Source organism: Gymnoscopelus braueri, assembly GCF_963280865.1.
Source record: "Gymnoscopelus braueri genome assembly, chromosome: 20".
In the NCBI taxonomy this organism is placed as follows: domain Eukaryota; kingdom Metazoa; phylum Chordata; class Actinopteri; order Myctophiformes; family Myctophidae; genus Gymnoscopelus; species Gymnoscopelus braueri.
Window position 1 is genome coordinate 24,971,838 of NC_137622.1, and position 17,268 is coordinate 24,989,105.

Below are 17,268 nucleotides of genomic sequence, written 5' to 3' on the forward strand. Positions count from 1 at the left end.
ATCGAATCTACTCTAAAGAAGTCATATTAACATATTTTAAGAAAACATCGAAAACATGCACAGCAGGTCTCAAAGTCTATAGGCCCACTCCAACTAATGCTATGGAAAATAGCCTGGTGTATTTAATCTAGTAACATGATTTGCCTGAGTAATACATCTCTCACCTGGTCATAGGATGCTGTCCTCAGCAGCAGCAGCAGGAGGTGCTTTAAATACAGGCCCCAGTCGAGGTCAACGTGACTCACACCCTCCTATCCAATAGCCTTGCTCAATCTCCTAAAACTGTAACATTTGCCCCGCCTCCCTTTTTAATACCATTTAATATGAGGCTTCTGGCGCCAATTAAGAATAAAACCTCCTGGACTTGAGCAGCAAAGCCATAAAGAGCACAGACTTCAAATGGAAATTCCCTATTAAGTCTGAGAAGGAAAGCATCACCTGCTGGGGGGAGGAAAAGAATTGCATCCCAGGGGAAAATGCTGCAGACTCAGGCAGGATCTATGCCAGCAAAAAAGGAAGGAGGGGAGAGGACTATCAAATAACAACCTCAACGGCCTAAACTTCCATGTATCGTGTATTACATGTATTATTATATGTACTGTATACGAATTCAGGTGTTCATTGAGTGATCATTTTTTTACTCACTGAACACCTGCTTTACTACTATGTCCCGTCTAGGCAGGGCAGTCTTATAAATATTATACAGCAACCCACAGGAATAGCATATATGCCCTGGCATGTTCACTGTAAAATTCTGGAGCGCTAAAAATTAGTATACAACACCATCCATTCACCTGGACAAGGTTATCATTTCATTTTATATCCATATTAAATGGAGTTTCATGACCCATCTTTTTAAGGTGTGTAATAGTGCCACAAAGGATAACTACAAGGCTTCACGGTGGTGTTCAAGAGTCACAAAGTACTGACAATACATACACATCTACATTCATTGTAGATCGTGTTCATTCTTCCATGTTTGTGGTCTTTAAAACAACTATTTATCCACTAGTTTTGCCAAAACGTCAGCATGGTTTACGAGAAAGACATAAAGATGCTACATAAAGCAGCAATTACTGTCTGCACAGCAAGGCGGTTAACAAACCAGGTGTTAACACGATAGCAACCAACTTCCTGTACAAACCACCAACTCCAGCCTGAACTAGATTTATACAGCTATGGGATTACATTACTAAATGGAACCCTTTACATGTAGTGGTGTAGCAGAAGGTGTATATATATATCTACATTTCTCAACCAGTAAATGGGAGCAAATTCAGCTAGTTGCGTGTCATTGACAGGTTTACCTTTAGGCGAATATTGTTAGGCCCCACATCACTACACAGGAAATTCATTTTGGGAACAGTTATGTTTTCTTAAATTCTTTATTGGAATTTTGTCCTAGCATGTTTCCATGGCAGTGGAATGTCTGACTTTGAGCAATTGCGTTAACATTTTAATTCCCATCTAGTCTAGGCATAACAAATTAAGTCAACCCAATAACAATTAAGGGAACATATCTCCATGCAGTACACCATACAAAGCATATAGTGATAAGCCATACATTTTACACTAAAAGACAATGCAAGGCATTATCAAATCAACATTTTGGGAATGTAGACAATGTAGTCAACGCATAAGTAGTTACAGAAACACTATCAGACTCTATTTCAACTAAGTAATGCAGATGGATCTCAATACCATATATTCCGAATCGACAAATACTGCTTTATAAAAATACATATTTACAATAGTCATTTGTGTGAACTTGGCCTAAAACGCATAATGAGGAATCCCCAAAATGGGCAGCATTGCAAAATGGGCAAAAACAAAAAAAAAAAACGGAAAGAAATGGAGCCCATATACTGCTGACAAGTTCTACTTGTATTTGTGTCCCAACCAAACTGGATGATGAAAAACACAGTTCCATTCATTTCTGTGAATACAACATGGCTGGTAGCCGCTACATCGTTAGGGAGAGTTCGCTGGATGTGCACGGTGTCGCCAGTCTTCAGACAAAGGTGATGCGGGAGCGGGCCTGGTTGATCTGCCACACGTTGAGCTCTTCATATTCCTCAAGCGCCTCCTGGAACTGGGCGGGGGTGAAGCCGCGGGTCACACATCTCTGTTCTGCATCAGCCATGCGCACAGTTCCCCCGGCTTTGGCACCACCGCGGCCCTCCGAGGCCAGCTCTCGCAGTAGGGAGAAGATCACATCAGCTGGGCGTTGAGCTCTGGGGTGAGGTGTAGAGAGCAAGGTTATGGTTTTGCATTTCATTAGTTTATATTTTTACGGTTTCCAATTTCAGTTTTTACAACTTGGTTTTGATTAGTTTTATAGATTAGTCAGGTGCGAGATTCAACGTCGTCAGAAAAATTGCAGATCTACAGGCTATGTGACGCTTTTGCCATTTCATACATTTTAAGTGACAATTTTTGTAGTGTTAATGTGGTTGACGGTTGACATGCCATCACACGGTCCCTGGCGCCTGCTTCATTGAGCACGCTACTGCCGTGTGAAAACAGCGCCATTAAAACACAGAGGACCTTTACAGCTTCCTCCAAGGAATGCACACTTCTATTACAGAGCCCTGAGACGCTCATAAAAAGAAGGGTCAGACCCTCACGTCTCGTCATAGCATAAAATATACACATGGATCCGGTCAGCGATGTTATTTGGAGTCTAACCCAACCATTAGAAAGAAATGATATGGCGGTACTCTTGTCGGCTGTAACAGAATCTCCTCCCCATGTCCCTACTGGGATGGACATTTAGTCACAACTTCACATCGTTCTATATTATAGCTGCAAATAAGTGTCCATTTTGAGAGTGCCACCGTCTGCACTGACCTGGTGTTGCTCGACTTGTCCGCTTGTAGCGAGTCCTTGGACATCTCCATCAGTCTCATGGCCTCGTTCACGTCTTCCTTCTCCACGGTGTCCATCATGCGAAGACGAGCCTGCAGAGGAGACAAAGAGGTTGGATGTAGAGGTGGAGGAAATGAAAGTAAAAAAGGTCCACCTCAGATCAGATGAAGATCAACAAAAGCAGTCGTTTACTCGAAACACATCTACCGTTGTGTAGGCCAACACTGTAGGCTGCGTTGTGCCGGCACTGTCAGACCGAGACAAGTGCAATGCCTTCTGGGAAGGTCGGCAATTGCCCAAGTCTCCGCCTCCCAACACCAGCTAGTCTCTCCATTACTCAAAATATTAGATAAATACATTGACGATTAATTTATCATCAGTTTACATAAGAGAAGTTCAGACGTCACTTCTTACATATCGCACCTGGACACGTAAACATGGACTACTTGGGCAGAAGTGTAATACTAACCCAATTTCAGCAGGAATAGGCACTCTGGCTGTCACAGAGGGTGGACAGTTCATTTTACGTTTTGACACAACATGCTGATGTTTGATCCAGACATGGTCAGTTTTGCATGGGTTTGCACAGCTGCTCCTACGCACACAGGCTGACTGCTAACCCTGCAAAGCTGGCCAGGACCAGAAAAAGCCTCCACAGATAGAACATTAGGATAAATATCTTGTACATAAGTCTCCCAGATATTGTGGGAAAGTAGACCAGTGGCTACCAGTTTCAAATTAAAAACCTCAATTGGGCTTTGACAATTAAGTCATAATTATATTAGTATTTAAATTAGTCAGTTCTATTAGTTTCTAACTAATATAATTGACAGTATAAATAGCACAGATGTGTTACAATTTCAGAACATCTCGCTACCCACATTTGGGTCCACTCCCAACGCACTGGTCAAGAAATGCAAGCAAGAGCAGTGTGTTACACATAGTTTTCAAAACTAGGCATACAATTCAGAAAATTCTCAAAATGTCCAGAAAGTAAAGAAAAAAAAGAGTGAGAAATAAATCAACAGCATATCGAAGTTGTGAGCTTTAGATCTGCCATTTTTGAATTTGTGGCTTAAGTGATAAATTCATGTGATTAATACATAATGTAATTTGTAAACTTTAGGGTCTCGAACTGAAATGTTTTGTGAACCTCTGATCAGGAGCAATTGAAGACTCATAGCTCTCAGGCAACATAGTAGTTTCAAACAATCTTGTGGCTTCATGTGGCACTAAAAACAGTACAGACATCAGTGTACAGTACAGTCTTCTGTCCCCTAGTGGTCGTTACTTGTAGCACACCGCCCACCTGTGTGGCTCAAGTGCTGGCTTTGCAGTAGGTCTTATGACTGCTACCTGCACAAACAGCACTTTTAGCACCCAGGGGCTAGGAAGAGGGGTCCTGACCACGTCACAGGAGAAATTAACATGATTATTTTATGTGCAAAAATGGTTCAGATGTACTTCAAAAACAAATCTCCCGCGTTCAGCTAATAGTCAATAAGCCACTACGACCTACTTACAATAAGAGATCCAGAGTGCAAAATAGCTACTTTCACACCGATCACCAAAGATTAACCACTTAAACCGTACTTCATTGATTGGATATAATAGGCCCCTTACTCGTTTCCTCTTCACTGAAAACGGACATCTATGTGAGCTTGTAGATGCAATTTCCGCCTAATGTTTGCCCCAGAATTTGGACGCTAGGGTTCAAGTTAAATTGTGTGCTCAGAATCATTTTACAAGTGTGATTGCCAGTTTCCATGAAATTCTCATGTATCCATGATCTAAAGTAAGGTGTACCGAGGGCTTGCGTCAGGCGTGTGAGAGAAGTGCTCACACTGCGGGTAGGCTGGGTATTGTCACTACCTGCACTGTAAGCACTTTAACACACACTCGACAACTGTAGATGTCGTCCAAGAACTCGATTTCGATTGTTGAATACCAATATAAAACAATTACTCTCATCCCCAGGCGGAGTATAGTCTTGATGCAACTCTCACCAGGGCTGTGGCGAGGCGCAGAATGGAGAGCAGGGTTCGGGCCGAGGTGAAGGTGGTGTCCTTGCTGACACGTGCCTCCTTCCTCATCTCTACGTAGGCAGCGGTGATATAGTCAGCCAGCGCCTCAGGTACCGCTGGCTGCTTCTTCTTACACAGGGCGATGTAACGCCTGCAGAGCAAATGGGGTTACAATTACGTTAGATAACTTTGTAGGACTGCAAATAACAAAAATACAACTAAAAAGAAAAACCACAGATGCAGCCCTCAATTGCCCTACTGACCTCATCATTTTCATGTCTATGGGGGTGAAGTGCATGGGCGGCTGACGGCAGTGTTGATGGACGTAGGTGATGTGTTGCGCCAACCGAAGGTCTGCCTCGGGGTCTGGCTTGTCCTGGATCAGCCACAGCAGGTCAAAACGGGACAGCAGGGCTGCCGGCAGCTGGATGTTTTGCTCGAGGCTCTTCTTGGGGTTGTAGCGGCCGTAGGCAGGGTTGGCTGCCGCCAGGATGGAGCAGCGGGCGTTGAGGGAAGTCATGATGCCAGCCTGGGAGGAGAGAAAGGGGGGCGGTGGATGTTAAAGAGGTGCATCATCATACCAGGCAGGTTAGGGGTCAGGACATGTTGAAAAGCTATAAGGTAGGCATTGGCACATGTGGGACCAACATCGTCTGCATATTGGGTTAGACTAGTGCTTCTCAAAGTGGGGTCCAGGGACCCTCAGGGGTCCCTGAGGGGGGGGGGGGGGCACAGGTTTTGCAAACCACTGGGTTAGACAGAACTTGCAACAGTTTCTGAATTTCGTGTTAATCAGAAAGTCATCTGTGCACCCCTAACCTTAGCAATGGAGATCGTCTGCTGCTCCATGACTTCGTGGATGGCTGTGCGGTCGGCGTCCGCCATCTTGTCAAACTCGTCAATGCAGCACACCCCCTGGTCGGCCAGCACCAGGGCCCCACCCTCCAAGGTCATCTCTCCAGTCACAGGGTCGCGCATCACCGCTGCCGTCAGACCGACACCGGAAGAACCACGACCCGTTGTGTACTGGCCTGAGGGAAACAAGACATGAGGAACCATTAGAATGGTGGGCTGCAATGTTGAAATAAAAACACAATTTAGGCATTTAGCAGGGCGCTCTTAATCCAGAGCAATTTATAGTAAAAGCAAGGTAAACAGGTAATACATCAAATGCATAGAAATAGTAATCATAGGTAAAGAAGAAGAACCTATCAGGCTAAACAGTATAATATCGAAACTATAGGTAAACATTGTACATTGAAACTATAGGATGCCAGGTCAGCAAATTAACCTGGCATCTGTCTACATAACATGCCATCTAAATTACATATATAGTCCAGGGGCCAAGCCATATTTTGGTACCACCTAAGGTGACCGTAAAGTTTTTGTGTTTTTGTCTTCCTACATGTCTCTAGTTTATATTTTGGTATGATAGCCCTTCCAATCTTGTAGCTTAAATCTTGTAGCTTAATGGCAGTTATCACTACCTACCGGCTAATGTATCCGGTAGGAGACACAAAGTAGAATCTTTGTGTCTCCTACCCCGGGCATCAAATTATTGCGACAAAAAACAAAATATATCCATGTATTCAAGGCTTCATGGGGTGTGCAATTGATAGAAACATTTTTTTTTGGGTGAACTCCTCCTTTAAGTTTTCCAGGGGGACTCTCTACCCATTCAGCTATGACCACTCTAGACCGAAGGAGGGTCAACTTTTACAAGCTTATGGAAAGCAGTCTTTTTGCAAACACCAAAAATCTGAGAAGTTATCAATTGCACACCCCATGAAGCCTTGAATACATGGATATATTTTTGTTTTTTGTCGCAATAATTTGATGCCCGGGGTAGGAGACAAAGATTCTACTTTGTGTCTCCTACCGGATACATTAGCCGGTAGGTAGTGATAACTGCCATTAAGCTACAAGATTGGAAGGGCTATCATACCAAAATATAAACTAGAGACATGTAGGAAGACAAAAATACAAAAACTTTACGGTCACCTTAGGTGGTACCAATTTGTGAAAATATCAGTGTTGGCCCTTGGACTAATAAGCCTGCAAGGTCAGTAAGTTTGGCCTCGGGCCAAACTTTTTCAAAGACATTAGATGGTGGGCCAGAACACAATCAATGGCTAATTTAGGACTTGGAACTTGCAACAAACAACCTTATATACAATAATAATAACTGTATCGTTATAAAAGTTCCCACATAAAGATGTGGTATAACAATTGATAGAAAAGCATGTGGAATCAAATGTTACAGGTGCACACAGAAATGCTTATGTAATCTTTTTTTTTGCAGGCGTCATCCTTGAATGTTTCACTTAGAGGATATCTAGTGAACATTTTTATCTGGAGACGGCGTACTCCTTTTCGAACAAGAGCTTTGTTTCTCTCCATTTTAAGAGACCTTGAACCATGAAAACATGGTTCAAGGTCTCTTAGAATGGAGAGAAACAATGTATCTTTTACAGGCATGTGAAACACAGCTTTAGCGTGTTTTTTAAACGTGAGAGGAGTTTTTCATGCAAAAGTCTCAAGAGGAACGTTGACGGTGAAAACATAACATTCAAAGAATGGAAATGGAACCATTTGTTCTTCATACCTGATTTCATCCATTCAAAGCTATTGCTCTCCATATCCTACCTGGACTGTCAGTCATTTATTGTAAATTATTTACAAAATAATTTGTCAGGGCCAGATATTATCGCTGGCGGGCCAGTTCTGGCCCACCTGTTGCCTACCACTGTGCTACGGGCTAAGGCGGAGTCTGAAGAGGTCAGTCTACAGATTACGGCGGAAGATTGGGAGTGAGTCTGCAGTTCTAACTGCAATGGGGAGTTCGTTTCACAGTCTGGGAGCCAGAAGGGAGAAGAGTCTGGGACATGTGGAGCGTTGTCCCGGAAGTTTAAGGGGAGGTTCTGACAGTTTTTTTTTGCCAAATTGTGATTCTGATATATTCACCCTTTAGTGAAACTTATGCATCACACTGAGGAAGAGATTCAGTTCTGAAATTGCCTCAGTGGCAGCAATGAGTCACATTACAGTTGTTTGCAATTTGCAGGTACTATGTGGGCCTCAAAAGCAAAAACGGGCTCTTCTTAGACCAGCGCAAAACTGGTCAGTGCGCAGATCCAACTTTTTCCATGACATTTCTTTCCCAGGAAAGAATAAAGGGAGCAGCTAAAGGCTCTTTCAAATTTGCTTTCGAGTTGAATTAATTCAACTAGTTATTAGACTGTAACTGGACTGTTAAAAGTCTTTGGTTGTTGCATAACACCAGAGTATTTTAAGGAGATGGCCGAAACATTTACCCCATACATTAGACACTTTATTTACTTGGCTGCGCGACACCATCATATGGCAATCTACAATCTTGTAGATGTGCCATTTGAAAGAAAATGGCAATATTTTTTCACAGCATGCCACTTTACTTACTTCGGGGAGCCAGGCGGTCAATGTAGGACAGCAGCTGAGACTTGGCTACTCCTGGATCACCCATCAGACAGATGTTGATGGTTCCTAAAGAGAAAACACTTTAATCACTTTTAAAAATGCTGATATTATGATCCAAGGGTGGCAGGGGTGCATAACCGCTACACCCTGGATAGTCAAGGGGTATTTTAGCACTCACCTCTAATCTTCATGCCTTTAGGGGTCTGCTTTACTCCCCCCACCAACAGCAGTAGTAGTGCCTTCTTCACGTCCTCATGGCCAAAGATCTCTGGAGCAATGGACCCCGCAAGCTTATCATAAAAGTTCTCCTCTGCGTTAAGAGAGGCGACAAGATAAAGACAAACGTGGTTAGAAGAAGCAGATTGAAGCTGTATTCACCACAAATAAGTTGTGGAAGAAGCCAATGCTGGTATCCATTACAGTTTGTAGTGCCAGTTGCCAACTTTTAAAGGCTGTAATGTTTTGAAAACATTATGTGTCCAGTACACAATGCGAGCTTCCCTTTCATCTTCAACCCCACACTCCCGATTTCTACTTAATCCAACTCTTTGTTCTTTTTTACATTTGACACCTCCACTTCTCCATTGGTGAAATGCTTGCTCAACATTTATGTCTAGTTATGTCATCTAACGGTTCACAATGTGAAACAGCCTCTCTTTGATTGGTTTGTAAATTACCTTTTTTTGGTTTTAATAACGGAAAGAAATTAACTTGGATTGAGTCCGTGGTTTTAGAATGTATTTAAGGGTATAAACAGAGTGTAAGGTACTCGATTTCTCTTACAGAAACTATGCTTACTACCAATTAATTGTGGCTGTTCCTGAAAATCTTTACTATGAAAAAGTAGGCAAGTGGCATTTTAAATATGACGCGTGCCTCAGCAGACACTTGCCTCTGATCTGACCCAGCTCTTCCTCGGTGAGGTCTTCAGATCCCAACTCATCGTCCTCAGTCTTGTTCATGAGGGTTATGCTGTGGGCCTCCAGGTATGTCTCTGAAAGAAGACCCTGGAGAGGGGACAAACAGACACTATTAGAACAACCTCATGCAGTGTGCTTTTGTGTGTCATGAGTGTTAAGCATTGAAAATTTTTCTCCACTCCTAAAAGGACTGAATCGGTATCTCAAACTATGGCTCCATCATTAAAATGACCATACCTCATATTTTGCTAGCTATCATAATTGTTATATCTAAATTATACTAAGAATAAAATAAAAAGGCAAAACAGTAGTTTTCTTCACTTCATAAGATGCATGTGCTTCCTGGGATTCAAACACAGGCCTTCCACTACGCAATGTCTACCACTGAGCTAAGGTCAGGGGAGATACTGAGCTTCACACAAAACCACTTTTCAGACCACCTCCAACCACTGCAGATGTGTTACGTTGCATTTAAATACTCTACATACAGATTATTATTATTTTCTTTTTTTTTTACTGTTTAGCCAAGAGCTGCCTTGGGAAATGTGACTATATTGAAACCCTGCGTACCTGGGTGGCCTGCTTGAAGCCTGTCTTTAGCAGAGGGAGGAAAACTCCTGCGATGCCCACATGGTCACCTGGCTGGGTCAGCCTTGTGTTCTCACCGCGCACGTATATCGTCATGCTCCTTGGAATGTTCCCAACGGGCACCTGGTCACTCTGCGCACGACACATGAGGGGGAGAAGTAAGGAAACTGTGTTCCAACTCTTACACAACTCAAAAGAAACTCTTACACAACTCAAAAGAACAATGTTATTTTTTGGGGGTCAATGATTAAGTGGTAATAGCATTACAATCAAATCACAGCATTGGGGTTTAAGCAGATATGTGCCCTACATAAAGCCCCCTCATTTCCTTACATGCTCTTGTATTTTAACTTCCTGGAACTTGACGAACTTTGACCCGCGGGTCTGAATGTAGAGGCGACCTCCTGACTTGTTGGTGGTACACTCCTGGCTGGGACACATGATCAGCGGCATGAAGGTAGGTGACTGGATCTGATGGACAGGAGGGGATTATTAACGAGTGTTCAAGCAGAGACTTTACAGACTGTAGGATGGTGGTTCTCAAATTTTTCATGTTAAGGGCCCCCAAATTAACATTTGGCCACAGACCTCAATTAGAAAATATTTTGTGCTGCAGACCCATTCGAAATTATAAAATTAAAAGATTTTGCGCAAAACAAAAGAAAAATAGATTTCACACAAATTACACCTTTATAATATGCAGACCATTGGAGTGCATAAACATTTCTGTCAATCATAACAGGAAAAGTAGGATTTCAGTTAAGAAAATAAGGTAAATGAACCAAACTTACTGGCTGGTAGGTCTCTGCACCACACTGATCACAGGTGTATGTTGCGACGGCCATCATGGGTTTGACCTCGGTGGCTCGGGTCACAATGCCCCTCACAGACACCAGATGTCCGATGCTGTCAGCACGAACGTCGCGCACCACCTTGGGCTTGGTCGTGCTGGGGGGTTTGAAGTACAGCTCGCTGTGGAGGTTGGAGACAGTCTCCATAAGAAAACCATTCTGTATTTGGATAAGTCAGCCATTCCATCAGTAAAGACCACAGTGGCCAAAAAGGACAATTCTAGACAAGGCACCGTTTTTTTATATTGTGCCTTGTGATCAGCATTGTGTCCTTGCTGGAGATTGACACACTAATAGTGTTCCAATACACACTAATAGTGTTCCAATACAATGGCGCCCCGCTTTGACTTCTGCCCTCATCTGGACTTTTATAACTATATTACCTTCACTTTACAATTTAATTTGTGTCTTCAAGCAATGTCTGTCTCACAACAACACTGAAATCTTTCTGATCCAACTTACAATCTCCTCATGAGCTCAGGTGGGTACTGGTTGCGAGCATCGCGTGTCTCTGTAGGGTCACTCCTCTGTTCCATCATCAGCCGATGTTCAATGTAAACATCCAGTGAATCCTTCGCCACCACCTGGCGCAGAGGAGAGAAGTAGTGTTCATCTCAGACAATACAAACTGGATCTCAGGAATAAGAGCCCTTTTGGCTCATATGATAAAGTAAGAACATAGAAATAAGTTGCATAGTGCCAAAATGTCCTTGAGCAAGACGCCCAACCCGCTACCTCCTCACTCTGTGTACTGGAGATGAGCTCAAGCCAGGGCTAAAACGTACTCAACATGCAAGATCCAACAATTAGTATACCAAGGCTTACATCTTTTTCTCTGTACTCCGGCAGCAGTTCGTGGATGGCGTCTGCGAAGAGGCCCACGTAACGCGTGGCATTCTCACAGATGCTCATCACCAGGTCTGGGTCCTCCTCGCCCACGTCATCAAGGTCCACCTGTATGGACACTTGCTCCCTGTGGGCCAACGCCACCTGCGCACAGATAAATAGGATATGCATAGGATTGACTGAAATGTATTTGTTCAAATGACTGTTTACAGTGTTTAATTGAAATAGTCAGTGTGCAGGATCGTATGAGGCTGGAGCATCTCTGCTAGAGGTCACTTAGTTTTAGGGTAGAATAAAGACACCGTGGATTCTTCTGCGGCATCAAAACAAAGTGCCAAAAGCCCTCAGCAATTAGACATTTCTTTATGAGGACTTCTGGTCATCTAGTCCCAGTACACATTAGCAGAGTCACACAGGTGTTCTCAAAGTAAAAGATGATAACTTCAGAATGGATTGGAATAACACAAACGTGTACTGCTGCTGACGTGAGTTAACTGGCAACAGTCACAGTGACTAAGCAGTGTGTGGTGGCTGGGTCATCATCATCGGGTTCCTGTTCCAAGTATTCAAATCCCTCTTCTGATACATGCCAGTGCCACCGATTGCCTCTTTACGTTACTATAAATAGTGTTGTTCTGATTATACCAGTATCAGAAATGGGGGTGGGGGGGGGGGGGGGGTGGCATCTGAAGAGATTCTCTCAACATAAACAAGCAATCAGTGACACCAACATTAGCCACCAACAGCCATGTGAATATACTACATCTATACAGTTCGTCCCAATAAACTCAACCATTTCATTTCACAGTTTGCAGCAGAAAGCAGATTCCAGACAGAGCATTCTAAATATAGGTGGTTTTGAATACTAGACATTTATCATGTATATTTATAGTGTATAGGCCAATATTGCACCAAATACATTAAGTAGGCTACAGTATTAAGTAAAACTAGCAACTTTCGCCAACATTTTTCAATTCTGCTACCCATACAGCCGCTGTATTTTGCCATATAATCTTAATTTAGTGTTGTAGTCCTAGATCAGGGGTCTTCAACAGGGGGTCCTCAGTTACTACAGTGGGGCCCCCAAATATTTGCGCAAAGAGACTTCCTTTTATAAAAAGATTACACTAACCACTTCAACCCTAGCATCCCTATTCTGAGGGGAACATTCGCCGAAAATAGCAGATCTACAAGCACACAACGCCTCGCGCTGCGAGCTTGTAGATCGGCTATTTTCGGCAAAGAGGTTTGGTTTAGAGGGGGGGGGGGGGGGGCAGACCAAGTACAGAGCCAACGGTCAAAGTATTGAGGCTTTAAGTGGTTAAATGTCTGAAAACACACATTTAACATGAATACAAATGTAACGGGGGTCCCTGCTTCATCTCTCTCAGCTAGGGGGTCCTTGGGTTGAAAAACATTGAAGACCCCCTGTCCTAGATCATGATGAGATAACTCCTACAAGTTTACCCACCAGCTGAGCTCCGTATTTGAACACTTTCTTCCCATTGTCATCCTCGGAGTAGAACTCCTGCAGGAACTGCTTGCACTTTTCTGAAAAACAAACCAAACCAGTCAGCATCACAGCAGCAAAAAAGTAAACAAAAACTGATAATTAATACACAAAGATTAATATTTGTTTATACATCGCACCTTTCCATGTTTTGAACTACAAATCTATAGTCAGCATTATTATTTGCCAACATTTTTCTTTCACCAACGGTTGTATTTATTATTATTTTTCACTTTTATTATTTCATATTTTAGATGCCAACTTCATAACATTTTTTTTCTTCAGTTTGAAAGTACCGACTTTCAAACTGATTCATTAGTTCAACAAAATCCAAGAAAAACAACCGTGGCTGGTGGGCCTACACACACACACACACGGGGAGCTCATTTGTTGTCCTACGACGACCCCCTTTGTTGAGTAACATGGCATCCTGTAATCTCGATGAGTCACTATTCCTCATACAGTAAAACCACATGCAAGCTGACCCGCTGGATGCGCCAATATTTCATCTGTGCACGTTTTTAATAGCGAAAATATATACAAAGAATCACTAATCAACAGATAATGTGGTTTGTAGCCAAAGGGCAAGAATGTAAACAGGCGCTCAGTTCAGTGTCCATTTTTAAAGGAAAAATATCCCCCCACTTCTCGGAAGAACCACTACCAACTACCACTAATAATTCATTCAAACGAGCCAGAAACTAAAACGAGCCGCTTGTGCGACGGCGAACGCGCTCGACTTACTTGGAAACGACGGTAAAAGCGTCCATCTGCGGTGGATTATTTCTATGATCTAGGATGTTTTTGTAAACAAAGCAGCACATGGCTTTTTGTGCCTCGTCACTCCGTGAAACCCTCCTCCGCGATCCCTGCGCTCGTAAAGTAGTCCCGATTGTTATCTCTCCACATCATGAAATCAGACAGTGGTGGGGAAAGTACTCACATTCTTTACTTGAGTAAAAGTATCAATACTGCAATGTAGAAATACTGTTACAAGTAAAGTAAGTATCGGTATCAAAAGTTAAAGTACTCTTTGTGCGGAATGTACCATTTCACAAGTTAAAAAAAAATTAATAAACAGCCGACCTACATTAAGCTCACAACGCGTTGATGCATTGTGAGCTTGTAGATCTGCCATTTTCAAATGGCCGAAATATGTATATTTATATAGGGCTGAAGTGGTCAGTGCGTTTTATAACAATCAAAATCTACAAAGTAACAGTAACTAAAGTTTTCAAATAATAGTAGAGTAAAAGTATAATATTTGCTGAGACGAGATGTAGTGGAGTAAAAGTACTGAAAATACTCCAGTAAAGTCAAAAATACCTTTAAAAATGTACTCAAGTACAGTACTTGGTTATATGGACGCCACTGGTGTTGAATACCAAGAGTGTATAAATGTAACATTTGTGTATTCTCAAATTAACAATCTGTGTTGTTGAGTGAGTTCATGATTTTGAGAGAGAACCCAGCAACCAGGTCAAGGAAGACAAGCCCAAAAGAAGCATAAGCACTTAAAACCTGTCCATAGCAAATAGCCAATCTACAAGCTTCTAGATCTGCCATTTTCAAAAATTATCTTGAAGAAAATGTGAAAAATGTGGAATATTGTTTGAAACATTTTAACACAAATCTTGTATTGGGGTCCCTGGCATAAAATATGTTCGGATGGGGGTCTGTAGACAAATACATATTAATAAGGGGGTCCTTGACATGAAAATGTCCAACCACTGGTTTAGAAACAAGCCCCAAAACCCGCAACCATCAATATTTACAAGCAACTTTACAGAAAGAGACGCCCCAAGTCTCTTATAATAAGCGGACATGGCAACACTGGACTCGGGTCGTTCACGCCAGTCTGTCGCTCTCTGGATACGAGCATCTAGTGCTAAATGGCCAACTTGTAATGCGATGAGACTCCCAGCCAGGCTAGTGAGAAGCTAACAGCTAACATAAGAGCAGTGTGGGTATCCAGCTATGGGCCATGTGCACACTGGCGCCTTCTCCTTTGTTTGACGAGTTCCATCCAGTGTTGCCATGTCCGCTTATTATAAGAGACTTTGGGCTTATTTTTCTGTAAAGTTGTTTATTAAAAGTTGGTAGTTGCGTTTTTTTGGTCTGGTTTCTAAAGTGTACTTGCTTATTTAAGCTTGATGCCATTTAAAAAAAATACATATTTAAACCAGTGGTTCTAAAATATTCATGAAAATGTTGTGCCAGGTAGCATTTGTGTTGTTAAAGAATGTTCCAAATATTGCACATTTTTTTGCAAGTTTTTGAAAATAGCAGATCTACAAGCTCACAACACTTGTAGATCACATAGGTTTAAAGTGCTCATGTGGCCTACGTTGCTTCTTTTGGGATTGTTTCTCTAGACCTGGTTGCTTATTTCACACACAATCTGGCAACACTGGTTCCATCCGGGTCACTCAGTCACTGCCAGGGAGCCCGCATGTTTTATATGGCGACTAGTAGTTAATAAAGTGAGCCAATGCAAGCCTCTGCCGAAGATCAAGTTATAAAACAACGTTTACACGGCTGCTGTGCATCGAGTAGCGTGTACGGTGTGGTTTGAGTAAACGTCTACATAAAGTAAAGTTAGAGAAGGGACTATTGAATCATTCACACACGGCTATTGTTTCTTTACGGTCGTGTAAAAGCACCGACCCCCGCTTTGAACGCTATCGCTTTTAAACGTCAACAAACGCCATTTGTTCATACATTGATCTAAAGGCTCAGTTAATGTTAGTGACATCCATTCTTCGCTCCTATTCCAGCTCCACCAGCCTGTTGCTTGCCATGCAGCGGCGTGTCACGGAATTTAAAGTAGACTTTAAAGTACCTTTTTCTGCGACATAATCCTTGGGAGCCATGCTGCTGCGTGCAGATGTTGACGTTAACTCAACGGTTCAAAAATCCCCGACTGAATCTTGCTGCAACTTAATAAAATACACGTATTGTCTTTCCTTTCACAAACACACTGGCTGCGACTAGTATTCGTCTTCCCTCACTCACTTACAACTTTAAGGTCTGTCTCCCGGACGTTGTGCAAAAACTGGCGCGAGTCTGACGTCCTGCGCCGCCAATCAAAGCGAGTCTTTCCGCTCCTGGGGGCGCGGCTTTGGTATGGCGCGAAAGTTGCGTCAAAAGCGTGGTCACGTGACTCAACAAACTTCTGCCTTGTTTATGAGGAGTGGCGCGAAAAGGGGGGGGGTTGGTGTTTATATCACCCTGGCAGTGAGTGACCTCTCAGAAGAACAGTGGTGGAAAAAGTACTCACATTTTTTACTTAAGTGTAAGTATCAATACTGTAGAAATACTCTGTTACAAGTAAAAGTCAGGTAATCAAAATGTACTTGATTACAAGTACAAACGTATTAGGTATTGGTATCAAAATGTACTTAAAGTACCAAAAGTAAAAGTACTCATTATGCAGAATGTCCCATTAAAAAGTTTTCAAATATAAAATCTTTTGAAAATAGCAGATTGTATTTCTTGAAACTAGAGAAAATCTAGTCTAGATTCTAGACAAGGGTCTGTTAAAAAAAAATCAAGGAGATTTGGACCCCCTTCCTTGACTATTTTGAGAGTTTACAGGTGCCACTTGATGGGGAGACCTAAGTGGATGGAGCACTGGGCGAGACAGCAGGGTTCACTTTCCTTCCTTCCCTTCACTCTCTTCTTCCTTTTCTTTTCCTTTACTATTTTTACTTAGACCTTCTCTCCTTTATTTTTTTTAAACATTTGTGAGTTATACAAAACAAGATCATTGTTTCGATAACATAAAAATGCATACTTTTTATTTTACATATCTTGTTACATATTTGTATGTTTATGAAAAAATAAATAAAAAACTGTTAAAAGAGAAAATAGCAGATCTACAACCTCACAATGCGTCGCATTGCGACGCATTGTGAGGTTGTAAAGTAAAAAGCTTGTAAAGTAAAAAAATACCTAAAAATTGCACTTAAGTACAGTACTTGAGTAAATGTCCTAGTTACTTTCCATCACTGCACTAGTAGGTAGTATTGAGTATAATCCACCAGTGTTTTTTCATGTCAAGGACCCCAAAATGATTATGTATTTGGCCGTAGACCCCATCAGAAAATATTTTGTGCCAAGGACTTCCATACAAGATTTGTGTTGTTAAAATATTAAAAAAATATTCCAGATTTTTCAAATCTTTCCAAGATTTCAAGATCTAC

General features: G+C 42.1%; 1 protein-coding gene across 1 annotated transcript; it reads right to left on the minus strand.

Annotated features, from left to right (window-relative positions):
- Window positions 1–1,379: 1,379 nt before the first annotated feature.
- mcm7 (minichromosome maintenance complex component 7) lies at window positions 1,380–16,104 on the minus strand. The gene is made up of 15 exons (XM_080416493.1): window positions 15,906–16,104; window positions 13,025–13,104; window positions 11,533–11,697; window positions 11,170–11,291; window positions 10,648–10,828; window positions 10,190–10,327; window positions 9,839–9,988; window positions 9,241–9,355; window positions 8,527–8,658; window positions 8,331–8,414; window positions 5,712–5,923; window positions 5,156–5,421; window positions 4,875–5,043; window positions 2,851–2,960; window positions 1,380–2,234 (listed from the first exon to the last, which is right to left on the minus strand). Exons 1-15 carry the CDS (start codon window positions 15,934–15,936, stop codon window positions 2,012–2,014), a joined length of 2,178 nt encoding a protein of 725 aa, XP_080272619.1. The 5' UTR covers window positions 15,937–16,104; the 3' UTR covers window positions 1,380–2,011.
- Between the last annotated feature and the right edge of the window lie 1,164 nt (window positions 16,105–17,268).

Bases quoted from the DNA above. Each gene is read 5' to 3' on its own strand.
- mcm7 (XM_080416493.1), bottom strand. From the start codon at position 15,936: ATGGCTCCCAAGGATTATGTCGCAGAAAAAG. The intron at 11,292-11,532 runs GTAAGCCTTGGT...CCTCTGCGCCAG, and splicing joins CGGAGTACAGAGAAAAAGAT to GTGGTGGCGAAGGATTCACT. The intron at 5,924-8,330 runs GTAAGTAAAGTG...TGTTTCCCTCAG, and splicing joins TGACCGCCTGGCTCCCCGAA to GCCAGTACACAACGGGTCGT.